At 35.6% G+C, this 13,751-nt stretch overlaps 1 protein-coding gene across 1 annotated transcript; it reads right to left on the reverse strand.

Annotated features, from left to right (window-relative positions):
* LOC121423835 (lymphocyte expansion molecule-like) lies at positions 1–10,948 on the reverse strand. Its single transcript, XM_041619340.1, has 10 exons — positions 10,680–10,948; positions 9,790–9,877; positions 9,062–9,232; positions 8,191–8,313; positions 7,515–7,652; positions 6,522–6,665; positions 4,147–4,314; positions 3,750–3,878; positions 3,306–3,430; positions 1–2,407 (listed from the first exon to the last, which is right to left on the reverse strand). Exons 1-10 carry the CDS (start codon positions 10,733–10,735, stop codon positions 2,308–2,310), a joined length of 1,242 nt encoding a protein of 413 aa, XP_041475274.1. The 5' UTR covers positions 10,736–10,948; the 3' UTR covers positions 1–2,307.
* Between the last annotated feature and the right edge of the window lie 2,803 nt (positions 10,949–13,751).

Below are 13,751 nucleotides of genomic sequence, written 5' to 3' on the forward strand. Positions count from 1 at the left end.
TATATTATTTCTTGTGTATTTATTCTATCTAAAAATATTGCCCATTCAAAGATTACATTTCTTTATGTACGTTGTGCATAGATTAAATAAAGCGCATGCATAGCATTTCATGATTTATTTGACAAAATAGACTTTTAAAACATCTAGTACATTTTATACAAGCATGACATGATATATCAATATATAATGCTTACAGTGTATGTAATCACCTACATAGATCGCCATCATTTCTATTTCTATTAAAATTTACCTAGCATGATCAATATTTATTTTGAAAACCTAATATTTCGTACACATTACATTGAATTAAGACATAAAAGGAATATTAATTACATTGAATTAAAAATGATTTTAAAAATGGAAGGAATTTCCATTTTACCTGGATAAGAGTTTTGAACTCTGAAAGACATTGAATGGTATCCGTAAGCGTTAATCCTTGTCTCAATTCACGGTGAGATTTCACTAAATTGAAAGTAAGACTTTATTATTGGTCATTCTTAGTCTCTAACACACACTTGTTGTTTCATGCATAATCTCACTGATGGTGGAGCCCCAGGGGGTACTCCAATTATAAAATGATACCTATGTGCTGCGCAAAAAAATGAAAATCAGGGGCTCTGGAATTTAATTTTGGTCATAAAATTAGGGTCTCCAGGGGAGCGTTTTATCAATATTTTCATCCGACAAGTTGTCAGATCTGACATCTTTCCATGATTTTGACTGGCTGAGAGACACTGTTCCTATGGTAATTGTCGGATAAAATGGGACTTGTCGGATAAAACGTCCGACAAGTCTTTTCATGAAATGCCCCCCCTGAACTGCTTTAGTATCAACGATTGCTAAAAATGCAATGCTCTGGAACGGCATAAATTTATGTTTTGGAGCGTTGCATGACATTGGTCATGACGTTTTTGCACGATGACCCAATCTGCTGCCTCCAAATTGCTCTGCAGAGCTTTCGCTGGCTTGTGCTGTGCTGAGTATGAGCGGCACTGGGCACTTCCTAGAAACCACAAATTCGAGGGTCTCCGGAATGGGGGAAAAAATGTGAATTTCTATGGCTTTCTAAATGATGCTCTGGAAGAGAAATTTTGGCTGAAAATGGTGGTCTCGACCGTGGCACATACGGATCATACATTTATGGTAAGTGACCCGCCCTGCGGGGGTAGAGCAAGCATCCTAAGCATGATCTTAAAAATACAGTGATGTGCTTTATACCATGCAACTTGGAATGTCCATTTTTAGTCCAACTTAAATCTTAATGCAACACCCCCATGATAAAAAAATAAAAATTTGAGCCCACATTTCTATGGAATTCTTGGTTCCATATTCCTCGTTCAATATTCATGAAAAAGTATTCCTTTAACTTTATCATTGCAAGTAGACTACATGGATCAACACATTAACTGAACACAAGTATTGAAATAAAGTTGCTACCATCATCACCCGCTGAAATTAAATGGTTCTTTCACCTCATTGAGACCAATACAATAGAACAGAATTCATGAAATCCACAACTCAATTTCATGAATTCTTAACATTAGTCACACTTGCTGAACAAAATATTTCCTATCACCATACTATATAGCAGTACAAACAGAATCTCATACATGGTTGCTAGGCCAGGTACACCTCTCAAAAAGCCATTAATTTTTCTAGAAAGTAGTTGAGCAATTAAACCAACAAAACGAGTATCATAATTTAACCCAATAAATGACTCCTATCCAGTCAATAAATACATTATTATGGCAAGGTATATTCATTTTTATTTACAAAATCACACCAAAGGTACCATTTCATTAAAAGGGTAGGATAATCTTCCACTCCTAGTATTTACATCAAATTTCCAGTTTTGCAGTATAATGGGTTTGATGATGGTGGTGATGTTGATAATGATGACTGATTATGATTGCGATGATGATAGTGATGTTGATGATGACTGATAATGATGATTGTGATGATGATGGTTGATGGATGTTGCTAAGCTTGTCTTTATTGACAGATGGTTCTATGACACAGGTGGTCCTACACAAATGCTCACAAAAGTAGAAATGACTTAATGGGTAAATTGTTGCCAAATTGACAAGGAATCATTCCTAAAATTTTGGGAAGATCTTTTTTCATCACTTCAAGGTCTTAACTGTGAGATCAGAATTTGCATAACATCAGTTTAAAAAGATTTTGAATGTTCATTGCAGAGAGCCGGAACCAAGATCATCATCCTGTCATCTTAACACTGTCACTTTAAATGACATCATACTTGATGTCCATTGCAGTTCAAAATTATTTTCCTATTTTATAGTGTTTTTATGTTTGCTGTGCATAGATGGTCCTTCTTGCTCTGACGTAGTCAGCTGATTGGCTTTTACTTCCCATTGACACTGTGTTCACACCCTGGATCCTCTCCCTGTGGGTGAAGGAAAAAGGATAAATGAATATATCGAGAAATATTGACCAGAAAAATATAAGAAAATATTAACCGGAATATATAGTTTGGGGCTATTAAACCTTGTATCTCAAAATAAGAAAATTTGTGGACGGATAAAAAAAAGCTTGATTCTAGAGAGATGGCATAATAGGCAACCTTCTTTAGCCTAGATAGAGTTCGCCACAGGAATTTGAGACTGTTTTCAGACAATATATGAGGATGCCTTTTCTGAGCTGACTCATTTTTATATATACATGTAGTTTGAGGTACAAGGTTTTAACAGCCCAGCAACAAGATGGCATTGTATCAATACTTGTAAATGGATAGAAATATGTCCAGTGAAAATAACTTGATGATTGGCTGAGCACAGATGTGTGTTTCTATGGTTACTGTCAGATAACGTCAACTTGTCAGAACTAACAACTTTTCTGAAACGTCCCCCAGTTGTATGAGAGCTAAATGTTTAACAATAAATGTGGAAAAATAAATGTGTTTGAATTCGCAACATTCCGACCGGAAATGTGCCATCAGAATCTCAAGAGAAAATTTAGAAACATCATTCAGTGCAAATCAATATGATAGCAATGTTTGGTCACATTATTTTAACATCTAATACATGTAGCTCAAAAAGAAAAAAAGGAGGGCAATTCAGAAAAAGCTCCATTTTAAAAAGATGGCAATGGTGGCACACTTGTATCTTGTAATTCCTGTAGAAAACACTTTCTAGGCAAAATAAGGTTGCTACTCTTGTATAAATTAAAAAATTTGCTTTATCTGAGCTATCATCAATATTTTTTTTCAATTTGCGATGAAAGGTTTTAACATGCCATCAACGATAAATATGTTGACCAATAGCTGAAGAGGATTATTGACTTACTGCATCATGTTATCTCTGCTAGTCCTTTCCCGCTTGACCTTAGAGTTGAAGACACTATTATGACCATTTTGATGCTGAGCGTCGTGCCAATGTTGAACGTTGTAACGTCCTGGACCCACTGGATTCTGTACAACAAAACACCAAGATTGTTTGGTTCAAATATTATTGTTGGTGGAGTGAAATCAAGGGAATTCCATGATAAATCAACAACATGAAAACTACCATTTAGCAATACCAATTTAAGTTTTCAAAGATAGTACTAGTAGTAATAATATGCAAAATGAAACAATGATTAACACATATAGTTGAAAGATTCAAATTAAAAAAATATATATTTTATCAAATTAGTTGGAGTAATGTTTTTGCCATTCTTATTCTTAATTACGATGCATATACATGTAAAATGTTAATGACAATGAATGCTAACAGTAGAGGATTTCTTACCGTCTGTCCTGTGAAGAACTTCCTCGCTCGTTTATCAAACCGTTCGGCAGATGATATGAACGGTGGAAGGTTTTTACCCTGTGGCTTGGACAATTCTCTAGGTGTATAGTTACCAGGGGCAGGATCAGTCTGTATGAAAAAAAAATACAGCGTATTCATCATTATTTGGATAATGTTGATGCAGTAATTGGTTAGAACTTCATCATTTATGACTTTTACTCAGTTACAGAGATTTAATTTTAAAAAAGTTTATCATAAAAATGAAAGCAGGAGCATGACAACCCACATCTTTCAATGTGATTTGCATTATGATAGTCATTTCAATCATTCATGTGATCATATAACTTCCTCTTACAATCTTTAAGAAAATACAGAGCGACATGCAGTATGAACTCACCCCTTTCCTTGGCCATTGGCTGAGTGTAGAACAATAGATGCGTTCAGACGGCCTGTCTGGGTATTGAGAGATCTTGCCTAGTTTTCCTTTCCATGAATTGTGTTCGTCTTGCCATTTATCGGAGAACGAATTCAGGTTGTACTGACCAGGTCCAAGAGGATGCTGACCCTGTAAGAAATAAAACAAATAATGCACATTATGATTATCGAGGGCATTAGCAGAGCTGCCAACCTGAATGAGGACATTCCAGTATTTTAAAAGCTGAAAATCAGTATTTTGGTGAGGTAATCGGTAATTTCAAAGAAATACCATAGAACAACACTTAAAACTAAAACTTTAGAAATCAGTATTTTGAATGAAACCATCAGTATTCTTTTCATTTTTCAGTACTAAATACGGAAAATCCATACTACTTGGCAGCTCTGCATTAGTATTTATTATACGGACAAGGTACCTTTATAATGGTTGTGGCTGCCGGCCTTTATCCTAGATAAACGGACAGTTTCATCTAACAAATACTCTATCCAACAGAAATGTATTCACAGACTTTAGAACTCGCTGCACTCTGCTGCAGTGACAATGGTTACGGCAGTTTCAACTGTTTCAATGGTAACAAGTGTGTGTAATATCGGAGCAAAAATGGGGTGGTGTATATCTTTATTAGAGAGTCACGTGGGTCACTTTTGTCTCACCTGCGAAGCAGAGTGAGACTATAGGCGCCGCTTTTCCGACGGCGGCGGCGTCAACATCAAATCTTAACCTGAGGTTAAGTTTTTGAAATGACATAACTTAGAAAGTATATGGACCTAGTTCATGAAACTTGGCCATAAGGTTAATCAAGTATTACTGAACATCCTATTAAAGTTTCATGTCACATGACCAAGGTCAAAGGTCATTTAGGGTCAATGAACTTAGACCATGTTGGAGGAATCAACATCGAAATCTTAACCTGAGGTTAAGTTTTTGAAATGTCATCATAACTTAGAAAATATATGGACCTAGTTCATGAAACTTACACATAAGGTTAATCAAGTATCACTGAACATCCTGCATGAGTTTCACATCACATGACCAAGGTCAAAGGTCATTTAGGGTCAATGAACTTTGGCCGAATTAAGGAGATCTGTTGAATTCCCATCATAACTTTAAAAGTTTATGGATCTGATTCATGAAACTTGGACATAATAGTAATCAAGCATCACTGAATATTTTGTGCAAGTTTCAGGTCTCATGATTAAGGTCAAAGGTCATTTAGGGTCAATGAACTTTGGCCGAATCGGGGGTATCTGTTGAATTACCATCATAACTTTGAAAGTTTATTAGTCTAGTTCACTAAACTTGGACATATGAGTAATCAAATATCACTGAACATCCTGTGCGCGTTTCAGGTCACATGACCAAGGTCAAAGGTCAATGAACTTTGGCCGAATTGGGTGTATCTGTTGAATTACCATCAAAACTTTGAAAGTTTATGGATCTGATTCATGAAACTTGTACATAAGAGTAATCAAGTATCACTGAACATCCTGTGCGAGTTTCAGGTCACATGATCAAGGTCAAAGGTCATGTAAGGTCAATGAATTTTGGCCAAGTTGAGGTTTTTTGTTGAATAACCATCATATCTCTGTAAGTTTATTGGTCTCGTTCATAAAAAGTGGACATAAGTGTAACCATGTATCACTGAACATCTTGTGCGAGTTAGAGTAGTATTCAAAGTCAGCACTGCTGCTATATTGAACCGCGTGATGCAGGTGAGACGGCCAGAGGCATTCCACTTGTTACCTAATAAACCATCTTCATCTCTAGCCCATGACTGGTCAATAGAATTAGTCATTAGTATCAGTCATTGGCAAATTTTTCTGTTCATTAGTGTAAATTGTTCGTCAGTGGTCATGCAATAGATTCTGCCAATCACTTGATAAGGATCCACATATCATTTTATAATGCAATGTATTAAAGGCAGTTCGTAAATTTGTCTAGGACTCGTAATGAAAATCACTGATTCAGCTTATCCAATCAAAATTATTGCAATCCCTGAGGTCGGCCAAGAAAGAGCAGAGCTTGATGAGCCCAGTGGTCAGTTACTCATGAAGAAATCTGTGGTGTTGCAATAAGGGTACTACATGTACGAATAAATAATTATCAAAACATAAAACATACCCACAGTGTCATGTTTGTTGCATGTTTCGATTGTTAATGACCGCTATTTCATCTAAAAAGTGCAAGTATTGTTTACGTATATATTACAAATCATCCTCATCATTTATTTTTTATTGTGGTGCAGGTACATGTACACTGTACACTTCAGTGAACCAAGCATTGCTTTTATAGTGTAATACTGAGTTAAAGAATTTTGTGATTGGTAGTGTACTTACAGCTTTGGCAAGATGACCAGTTTTGATGGGTGCATTCCTCTCTCCAGTAAATAGATCATAGGGTCCTCTGTTACTTGTGACCTTACCAGTCAGTTCCTCTGTGAAGCTCTTGTTACTGTAGGTTCCCGGTCCAAGCTCGCAACCCTGATAAGTAAGAAACAGAATCAATGAAAATTTTGCTTATTACTCCCAAGATCCCCCACATCACTTTTTGTGTAATAATTCTGCTGAGATACTTCATCATGACTTTTAATAACAAAAACAAATTTATACCAAGGCATGAGAGTTTTAAGGAAGTGAAACATTAGGTTATCACAAGTTCATTGTCAATGCCAGTGTTGCCTTCCCTATGTCTAACACCTAATGTAAATTTACAAGAATGATTCTCATCAAGTTATTAATCACTGTATTTCTAATGACATTTGTCTCGGCTACCAGCTCCATTTTCAGTTTGGAGCTGTGCAGAAAACCAGCCAACACCAGAAGGTCAATACCACTGAACAAAATTCTTAAAAATAAATTCACTGATATTTTATTTCACTGTTAGACCTATATTGCCAGCAAAATATCGTTGATAATGCAATTCATCATACAAATTGAAAATTCCATGTTCGTTATGAGCTGCAATTCTGTGAATACAGGGAAGGGGGAAATGAAAGAATAAGGCTTTCACTGATGCTTGTCCATGAAAATCGGACATTTAGGTATCAACTTAAGAAGTTCTGAGTTGGTTTAAAACAATACAGAGCAGATTATGGTTAATAAGTAGTCATATACTAAAACTTATTAACTTAAACTTAACTTTAAACTTATTAACTTAAACTTATTGTCATAATTGACAATATTTTGGTTACATTGAGTTAACTGTGACATATCAACAAAATCATTTAATGATTTTCGACCATTCAATTCTTTTGAAATATTGCATTATTTCTATAATATTTAAATATCAGCCAGTATTCATGAGTATTGTGTATACTATAGGATACTTACCACTGTAGGTAGGTGTCTTGGAGTTGATGATCCAGCATCTAATAGACCGACTGTACTTGCTGAGACTTTTGACTTGGCTTCCACTGCTGCGTGAGGGATACCACCTTCTCCATAAGTACCAGGACCAGGAACTTCCGTCTACAATTGGAAAAAAATAGTACGTTTTATCTTCAAAGACTCTGTATCCATCAATAATAATTACCAACATGAAAATATAGCGCATACCACTGCCAAAATGCGTCCCTACACGAGAGTCCTCATTCAATTAATCCATTAAATTGTGGTGATATCTTTACAGATCCGTCAAACAATAACGGATAAGATTGGACAAAATTTACCCCAAAATAATACCATGATATGACATGTATTATGGAAAATACAGAAACCCATGTATGAAAATGTTTACATTCTAAAGTGGAAGTCCACCCTGGCATGGAGTTGGTTTAATGATCGGAGATAATTAATAGAGAAACAAATCTATAAAGACTGAAAATAAATCCAAGAAAGTAAATGACAGATTAAAAAAAAGAGAAGGAAATTTGAAAACTTACATTACTTACTGGAGCATTGTCCTGTAAAGCCATCTAAGAAGGGGGGGGGTAATGCATGTGTCTCTCCTTCATTCCAAAGATCCAAGCCCAATACCAAATGATTGATTTGCGGATTAGATTCTTACCGTTTTGTTTTGTTTGAATCTCCTTGCTCTGGTCTGACATATACCCCGGGTACTACAAGGTCTATCGTCCATTACATGAAGGAAATCCTTGATATCGTATGAGCCTGGACCAAGGTTTCTTGTCTGGAAAATAAAAAAGGCAATATCTCCATATAAACATTCAATAAATATATAAAAATACATGTATATGCATTTACAACAGTTGTGTACGGTGGGGGGGGGGGGGTGCTTGCCCCCAAAAATATTCACAAACAAGAAAAATAAAGAGAGAAGAGTGAAATAAAATATTATTTTCTGAATATTATGTGAAAATTTATCACAGAATTGGACTTTGTAATAAAAAAGGTAAAACTTTTGCTCTCTCTCGCAACTTTTAACACATTTTGCCCTACCCCATATCTGGACCCCCAAAATGTGGGCTCATTACGCCACTGACTTGTAATTATCATATGTACCTATACATGTACTTCATGCAACTTAAAACCAAATTTTCTTCTGATATATTAACAAATAATTGATATATGAAGGCAAAATAATATACTTTGCCTCCAAAATGTATTAAAGGTAAAAATATCAATACCAATATCCGCATGTTTTTAATTTAATTCGATGGAGACACTCCCATTTGGCTTGTCAAAATCTATTTGTTCCTATATGGTTGTGTATTTTCAAGTAGAATGAAGCACCACTCATCTAAATTAAGGATTTATATTTTCTAACATCTCTCTCTAAAACATAAAAGGTCTTATCCATATAAAAAAACAGGAAAATTAAATAATTATATAACCTTGAGAGGCACACATATTCTTTTTTGAATAAGCACCATTTAAAAACAAAACAACCTCCCAGAAGGACAAAGCAATCGACTTACAATGTTTCGTTTCTTTTCCCACTGTTCCTTGTGTAGTAGATGGGGCAGCGCTGCCATACGAGCAGTCTCGTAAGCCCTCGACCATCCCGGACCGGATGCTTTCCGTGCTACTTCATTTTCGTTGAAACTCCCTACTTCTACTGCATAGACTCCAGGACCCAACTTTCTTTTCTGAAATTGGGAAAGAAAAATGTTTGATTAGATAAGTTTATTATTTTTTCTATTTTTAATAGAAATCTTGCTTCACTGACAGATCGAGATGCCAAAACAAACACAATAAACCAGTAGTCACAAAAGAATTGAACAACAATGTGGAAAACTGCTATTACGAGTATTATGTCACTGTTGTCACACAATTGTACATGTACACCTAATAGAATACTAATACTTGCAATAATAATAAGTACATGAATTTAAAAATAATTCAAATTCATGATTTAACAGGGCATATTCAACATTTTACAAAAGCGAGCATACATTTTTCTTATAAGACAACTTTTTTTTCAATGGGTCACAAATGCTCTTTTATTGCATGCATATTATGGAGGAACAAAATTATTTTAAAAAAAATATGAATTTAGAACACATTATATTCTTCTTATCAAAGGATAGACACTGTCCTATTTGTCGCTATGCTTCTTAATTCTCTATCTTAATCTGCATTTTTTGGTTTAAAATATCTCTCGTGTTACAGGATATGAAATAGAACATGGAAAAGAAAAACTTACCAGATTGTGCATAGACTTCTTATCATACCAGACTTGAGTGTAAGTTCCAGGCATCTTACTCTGGGGATGAACGCCAGACACATCAAACCTACAAAATGAATAAAAATGAATGAAAATATATTAATAATGCTGCATGAATGCTAATTAATTCACAATTAAGTGCTGATCATTTCTATTTGTAAACTCTGGAATAAACTTTACTGCAATGGTTTCAAATCTTGCATTGTTTTAAGTTGTTTACGGTAACTGTTTGCCTTAATGTATATCTAGGTACAGCACAAGATAGGCCTATATGTTTAAATTGTGAAGTCAATACACTGGATGTTCATAATAAAGATTAGACTATATAGAGACACATCTACATGATGCATCATCTCCATGTATAACAGATTTGAGATTGGTGTTATATATCAGCACTGAAATCAACATATTCAATATAGATTATCATGATCTTGTCAGACTTCTGTTGGGCTACATGAAATTCGTAAAAAAGTTATAAAAACACGAGTGCCTCAATTTAAATCTGATCTCCGAACAAGGAAGAAAATATTAGAACCACAAACTTTTTTTTATGAAGTATGCATTATAGGGTCCATGAGATTTTAAAAGGTTGAATAGTGGACATGTACCTCAATTAACATGACAATACTCGACTTGCAGTTGCACAATTTCTAGCTCTTGCTTGGGGAAATTGATTATAATTATATTCTAGATTATAATTCTGAGTCGGTGTATTGTAAGTTTCTCTTAGTCATCCCGTACTTGATCTCAACTTTTATTTTAACGACATTATGCATAAATATCAAATCCTTAAAATTGGGTAAACATGGTCAGTCTACCCCATACATGTCCATCTTAATCCATATAAATTTTTAGTTAAATCTTCTTACCTGGCTTTCTGTGTGCCAAAAGGCGCGCCTTGAAATGACTTCACGGAAGCAGACATAATTCTCCACGAAATTTCTTACTCGAAGATTTAACAAAGTATATATCACACACGAAAATCGACTGATTTATATTATGATCCTTCCCAAATAAAGTGAAATCTTTCAATTGGTTTTTATGTAAAACGTTCCATGTTACAGTTAGATTGACAGCGGTATAGCGAGCAAGCAATCTGCAGCTAGCAGCAGGTGGATTTTCGTAGCGATGATCCACATGTTTATAAACTTGGGGTCAAGCGTTCAGCGGTTGCTATAGTGCTCATTTGCATATCAATAGGCGCGCACTTCGACAAGACCCGCCCACTGCATGCAATCGTCTGCGAACCATGGAGCTCAAACACGTCTATTTGGTGAAAGTTATTAGTCTCGACGTTGATTGATGCCCACTTTCTGTTTGGTATTTTATTCTTAGAATATAATTTCCTAAAGATTTGGAAATGAGGATATTCTCATCAAATCACCAAATCACTAGGTTATAACAGAACCCCCGGACAGAATATTTGCTCTGTTCTTTTGCCGCTTCCAATTTCGTGTTGTCTGCATATACTAGACTTGTAAAATCTTATATAGCTTTTATCATTATTATTTTTGATTATCTTACTTGCATCTTACTATGAATTTTTGTCTATTTTGTCCCTTGTGTCTTTGCTACTTACAAAAAAATACTGTATTTTAATGGACTTGAAAAAAAATCAATAAATGATCATTGATTATTTTTGCACATAATAGGGGAATAAAACTTTGTTTCACGTACCTTGATGGTGTAAACCAAAATATTTCATATTCATAAAAAAATGGAAGAGTGAGTGGTTGATGTCATCGGTTCCTTCGTTTGCATACTGACCAGGATGTGTTGTTGAGTGAATTAAGTAAAAAAAAATACAACATTTATTATTTTACATCAGATTTTGATGAAGTTTTCAGCGTTTGGCTGCATTTTTGCATTTCTCATTTTATTCATCAACTGTTTGTTGGGGTGGACTTGAGCTTTAATTACTTCCATGCTTTAATGAACCCATAGGCCCATCTCGAATTCCGAGGTGGTCGAATAATTATGATAAAAAACCGACAAAGATCCCCGTTGACACATTACTCAGGGGCGATACCGTGGTTATTTTGCTAAGGGGGGGGGGGCCTATTTTCGCTTAATTTCAGGGTTTTTCATAGAGTTAATTGACCAATAACCCTCCAAAGTGCCTTTTCATTCTCTCTTCATTCATTTTTTTCTCATTTTCTCTTCTTTGTTTCCTTTTTCTTTCAAGTTGAAAAACCATCACCCCTGTTGCACCGTCACTAGATTTACTCTAAACTTTGATCAATGGAACTCAATTGGTTGTTCTTATATTTATTGAAATCAAACATAATTTATAGGCCCAGGCCGGTTTGTGCCATCACATCGGGCTGTCGGGTCGGGCAATCGTATAAGCCGACCATTCGTGGAAAAGATCCTCTAACTTTCCAAAACGTCATGTCCACTTTACCAGACCAGGTGCGGATCCCGGATTTCCCCGAGAAAAACTTTGACAAGCAAAAAAAAAATCGTTTCCAACCCCAAATTCAAGAAATTTCGTCCACGCAAAAATAAAGCTCTTCACTTTTAAAAAGAGTGGGAGCACACTTAGTTTTAACGGCACTTTCACATTACAAATTTTAATTGTGCCTCTCAAGGGGGGGGGGCACTGATCCGCTGTGCCCCCTATGATTCGCGAGTGTACCAGACTATTCGAGATTTTGGCTATAATTTTCACAAGACGTTGGATAAATGGGACCAGACATTTTGGGAAATTTAGGGGACCCTTTCTTGTTTAGACTATAGTTTTGGGAATGCCAGACCCGACGCGATATCCCGATGTGACGGCACAATCCACAAAATATTACCAAAAGAGAGTTTTATTGCATGATTATGCTTTTCGAAGTGCATCGTTTTTAATTTTGAAGTTTTCCCAGATCATAAAAGATTTTATTTTTATTGAATCTTACCCCCCTCCCCCTTCCATCTCCCCGCTCCGTCCAGCTCACTTTCTAATCTCTTCCTGTCTCTCATCTTTCAAATCTCTTTCTCACTAACTTTCTTAATTCCTCTCCCATCTGTCCCCCCCCCCCCCCTCTCTTTCTCCCTGAGCGTCCATGTACTTTTTCTCACAAGCAACTTATATTTTCCATCTTCCCACTCATTTTAATAGAGCAAGAAATCGGAAAATAGAGAGAGAGAGAGACAGGGGGGGGGGAGAATTATGCAAAGAGGGTGAAATCCTCTCTCTCTATAGCTTTTACAATGTGGACATGCAGATTTCTAAATCTAAAAATTTCATCACTGCAGCTGGACACGAAATGAACGTGGAATTATTTGAGAACTGTTTTAATTTTTTTCAAGAAAGTTATATTTATTAACGTAAAATCTTGATTATAGTATTCTCCATTAATCAGTGAGAAATGATTGATAGTTTGGAAGCCAAAGGGGGAGGAGCTTCAAACTATACAGATTCATAAGATATGTATATAGGCAGAGATGATAAACGTGTATATACATGGAAGTTAAAAAACGAAATATAAAACAATGGCAAAATTGTATCCCAAATATCGGTAATCTGATAGTTTCTCTCCGCATAAAAGTCATGAATATCATTTTATTTCTGCATGAAAATCAAAACAGAGTTTATATCCATTTAGATTTTTTCAGTATCTGATATCCAGAGAAAAAAATGTCATACACTCAAAAGTATACCCCCCCCCCCCGAAAAGGGCCATCTGTTTGGCTATAAGTGGTTGTGATTTAGCATCGTACAGGGCGGAGCCAATGTATTTCGATAAAGGGGGCGGGGACAAGACCACATGGGGCGAGGTAGATCATTTTTTCCTCAATAATTTAATAGAAGACACACAAAGACGAAACTCTTCTTTTTAGACAATTCTTTCTTCATATTTCTCATTTTGAAGCTTTATCTCCCCGTTTTCTTCTTTAATTCTCTTCATCACCTGACATATCGTTAAACAAAGAGTTGCTGTCAGGGCTGCCCC

The sequence above is a fragment of the Lytechinus variegatus genome, chromosome 11 (assembly GCF_018143015.1).
Source record: "Lytechinus variegatus isolate NC3 chromosome 11, Lvar_3.0, whole genome shotgun sequence".
Taxonomy (NCBI): domain Eukaryota; kingdom Metazoa; phylum Echinodermata; class Echinoidea; order Temnopleuroida; family Toxopneustidae; genus Lytechinus; species Lytechinus variegatus.

What these genes read in the sequence shown, in the direction of transcription:
- LOC121423835 (XM_041619340.1), bottom strand. Translation starts at nt 10,735, where the DNA reads ATGTCTGCTTCCGTGAAGTCATTTCAAGGCGCGCCTTTTGGCACACAG. An exon ending in TTTGGCACACAGAAAGCCAG is followed by an intron (nt 9,878 to 10,679) that starts GTAAGAAGATTT and finishes TTCATTTTGTAG; the next exon opens with GTTTGATGTGTCTGGCGTTC. An exon ending in AGTTCTTCACAGGACAGACG is followed by an intron (nt 3,431 to 3,749) that starts GTAAGAAATCCT and finishes TTTGTTGTACAG; the next exon opens with AATCCAGTGGGTCCAGGACG.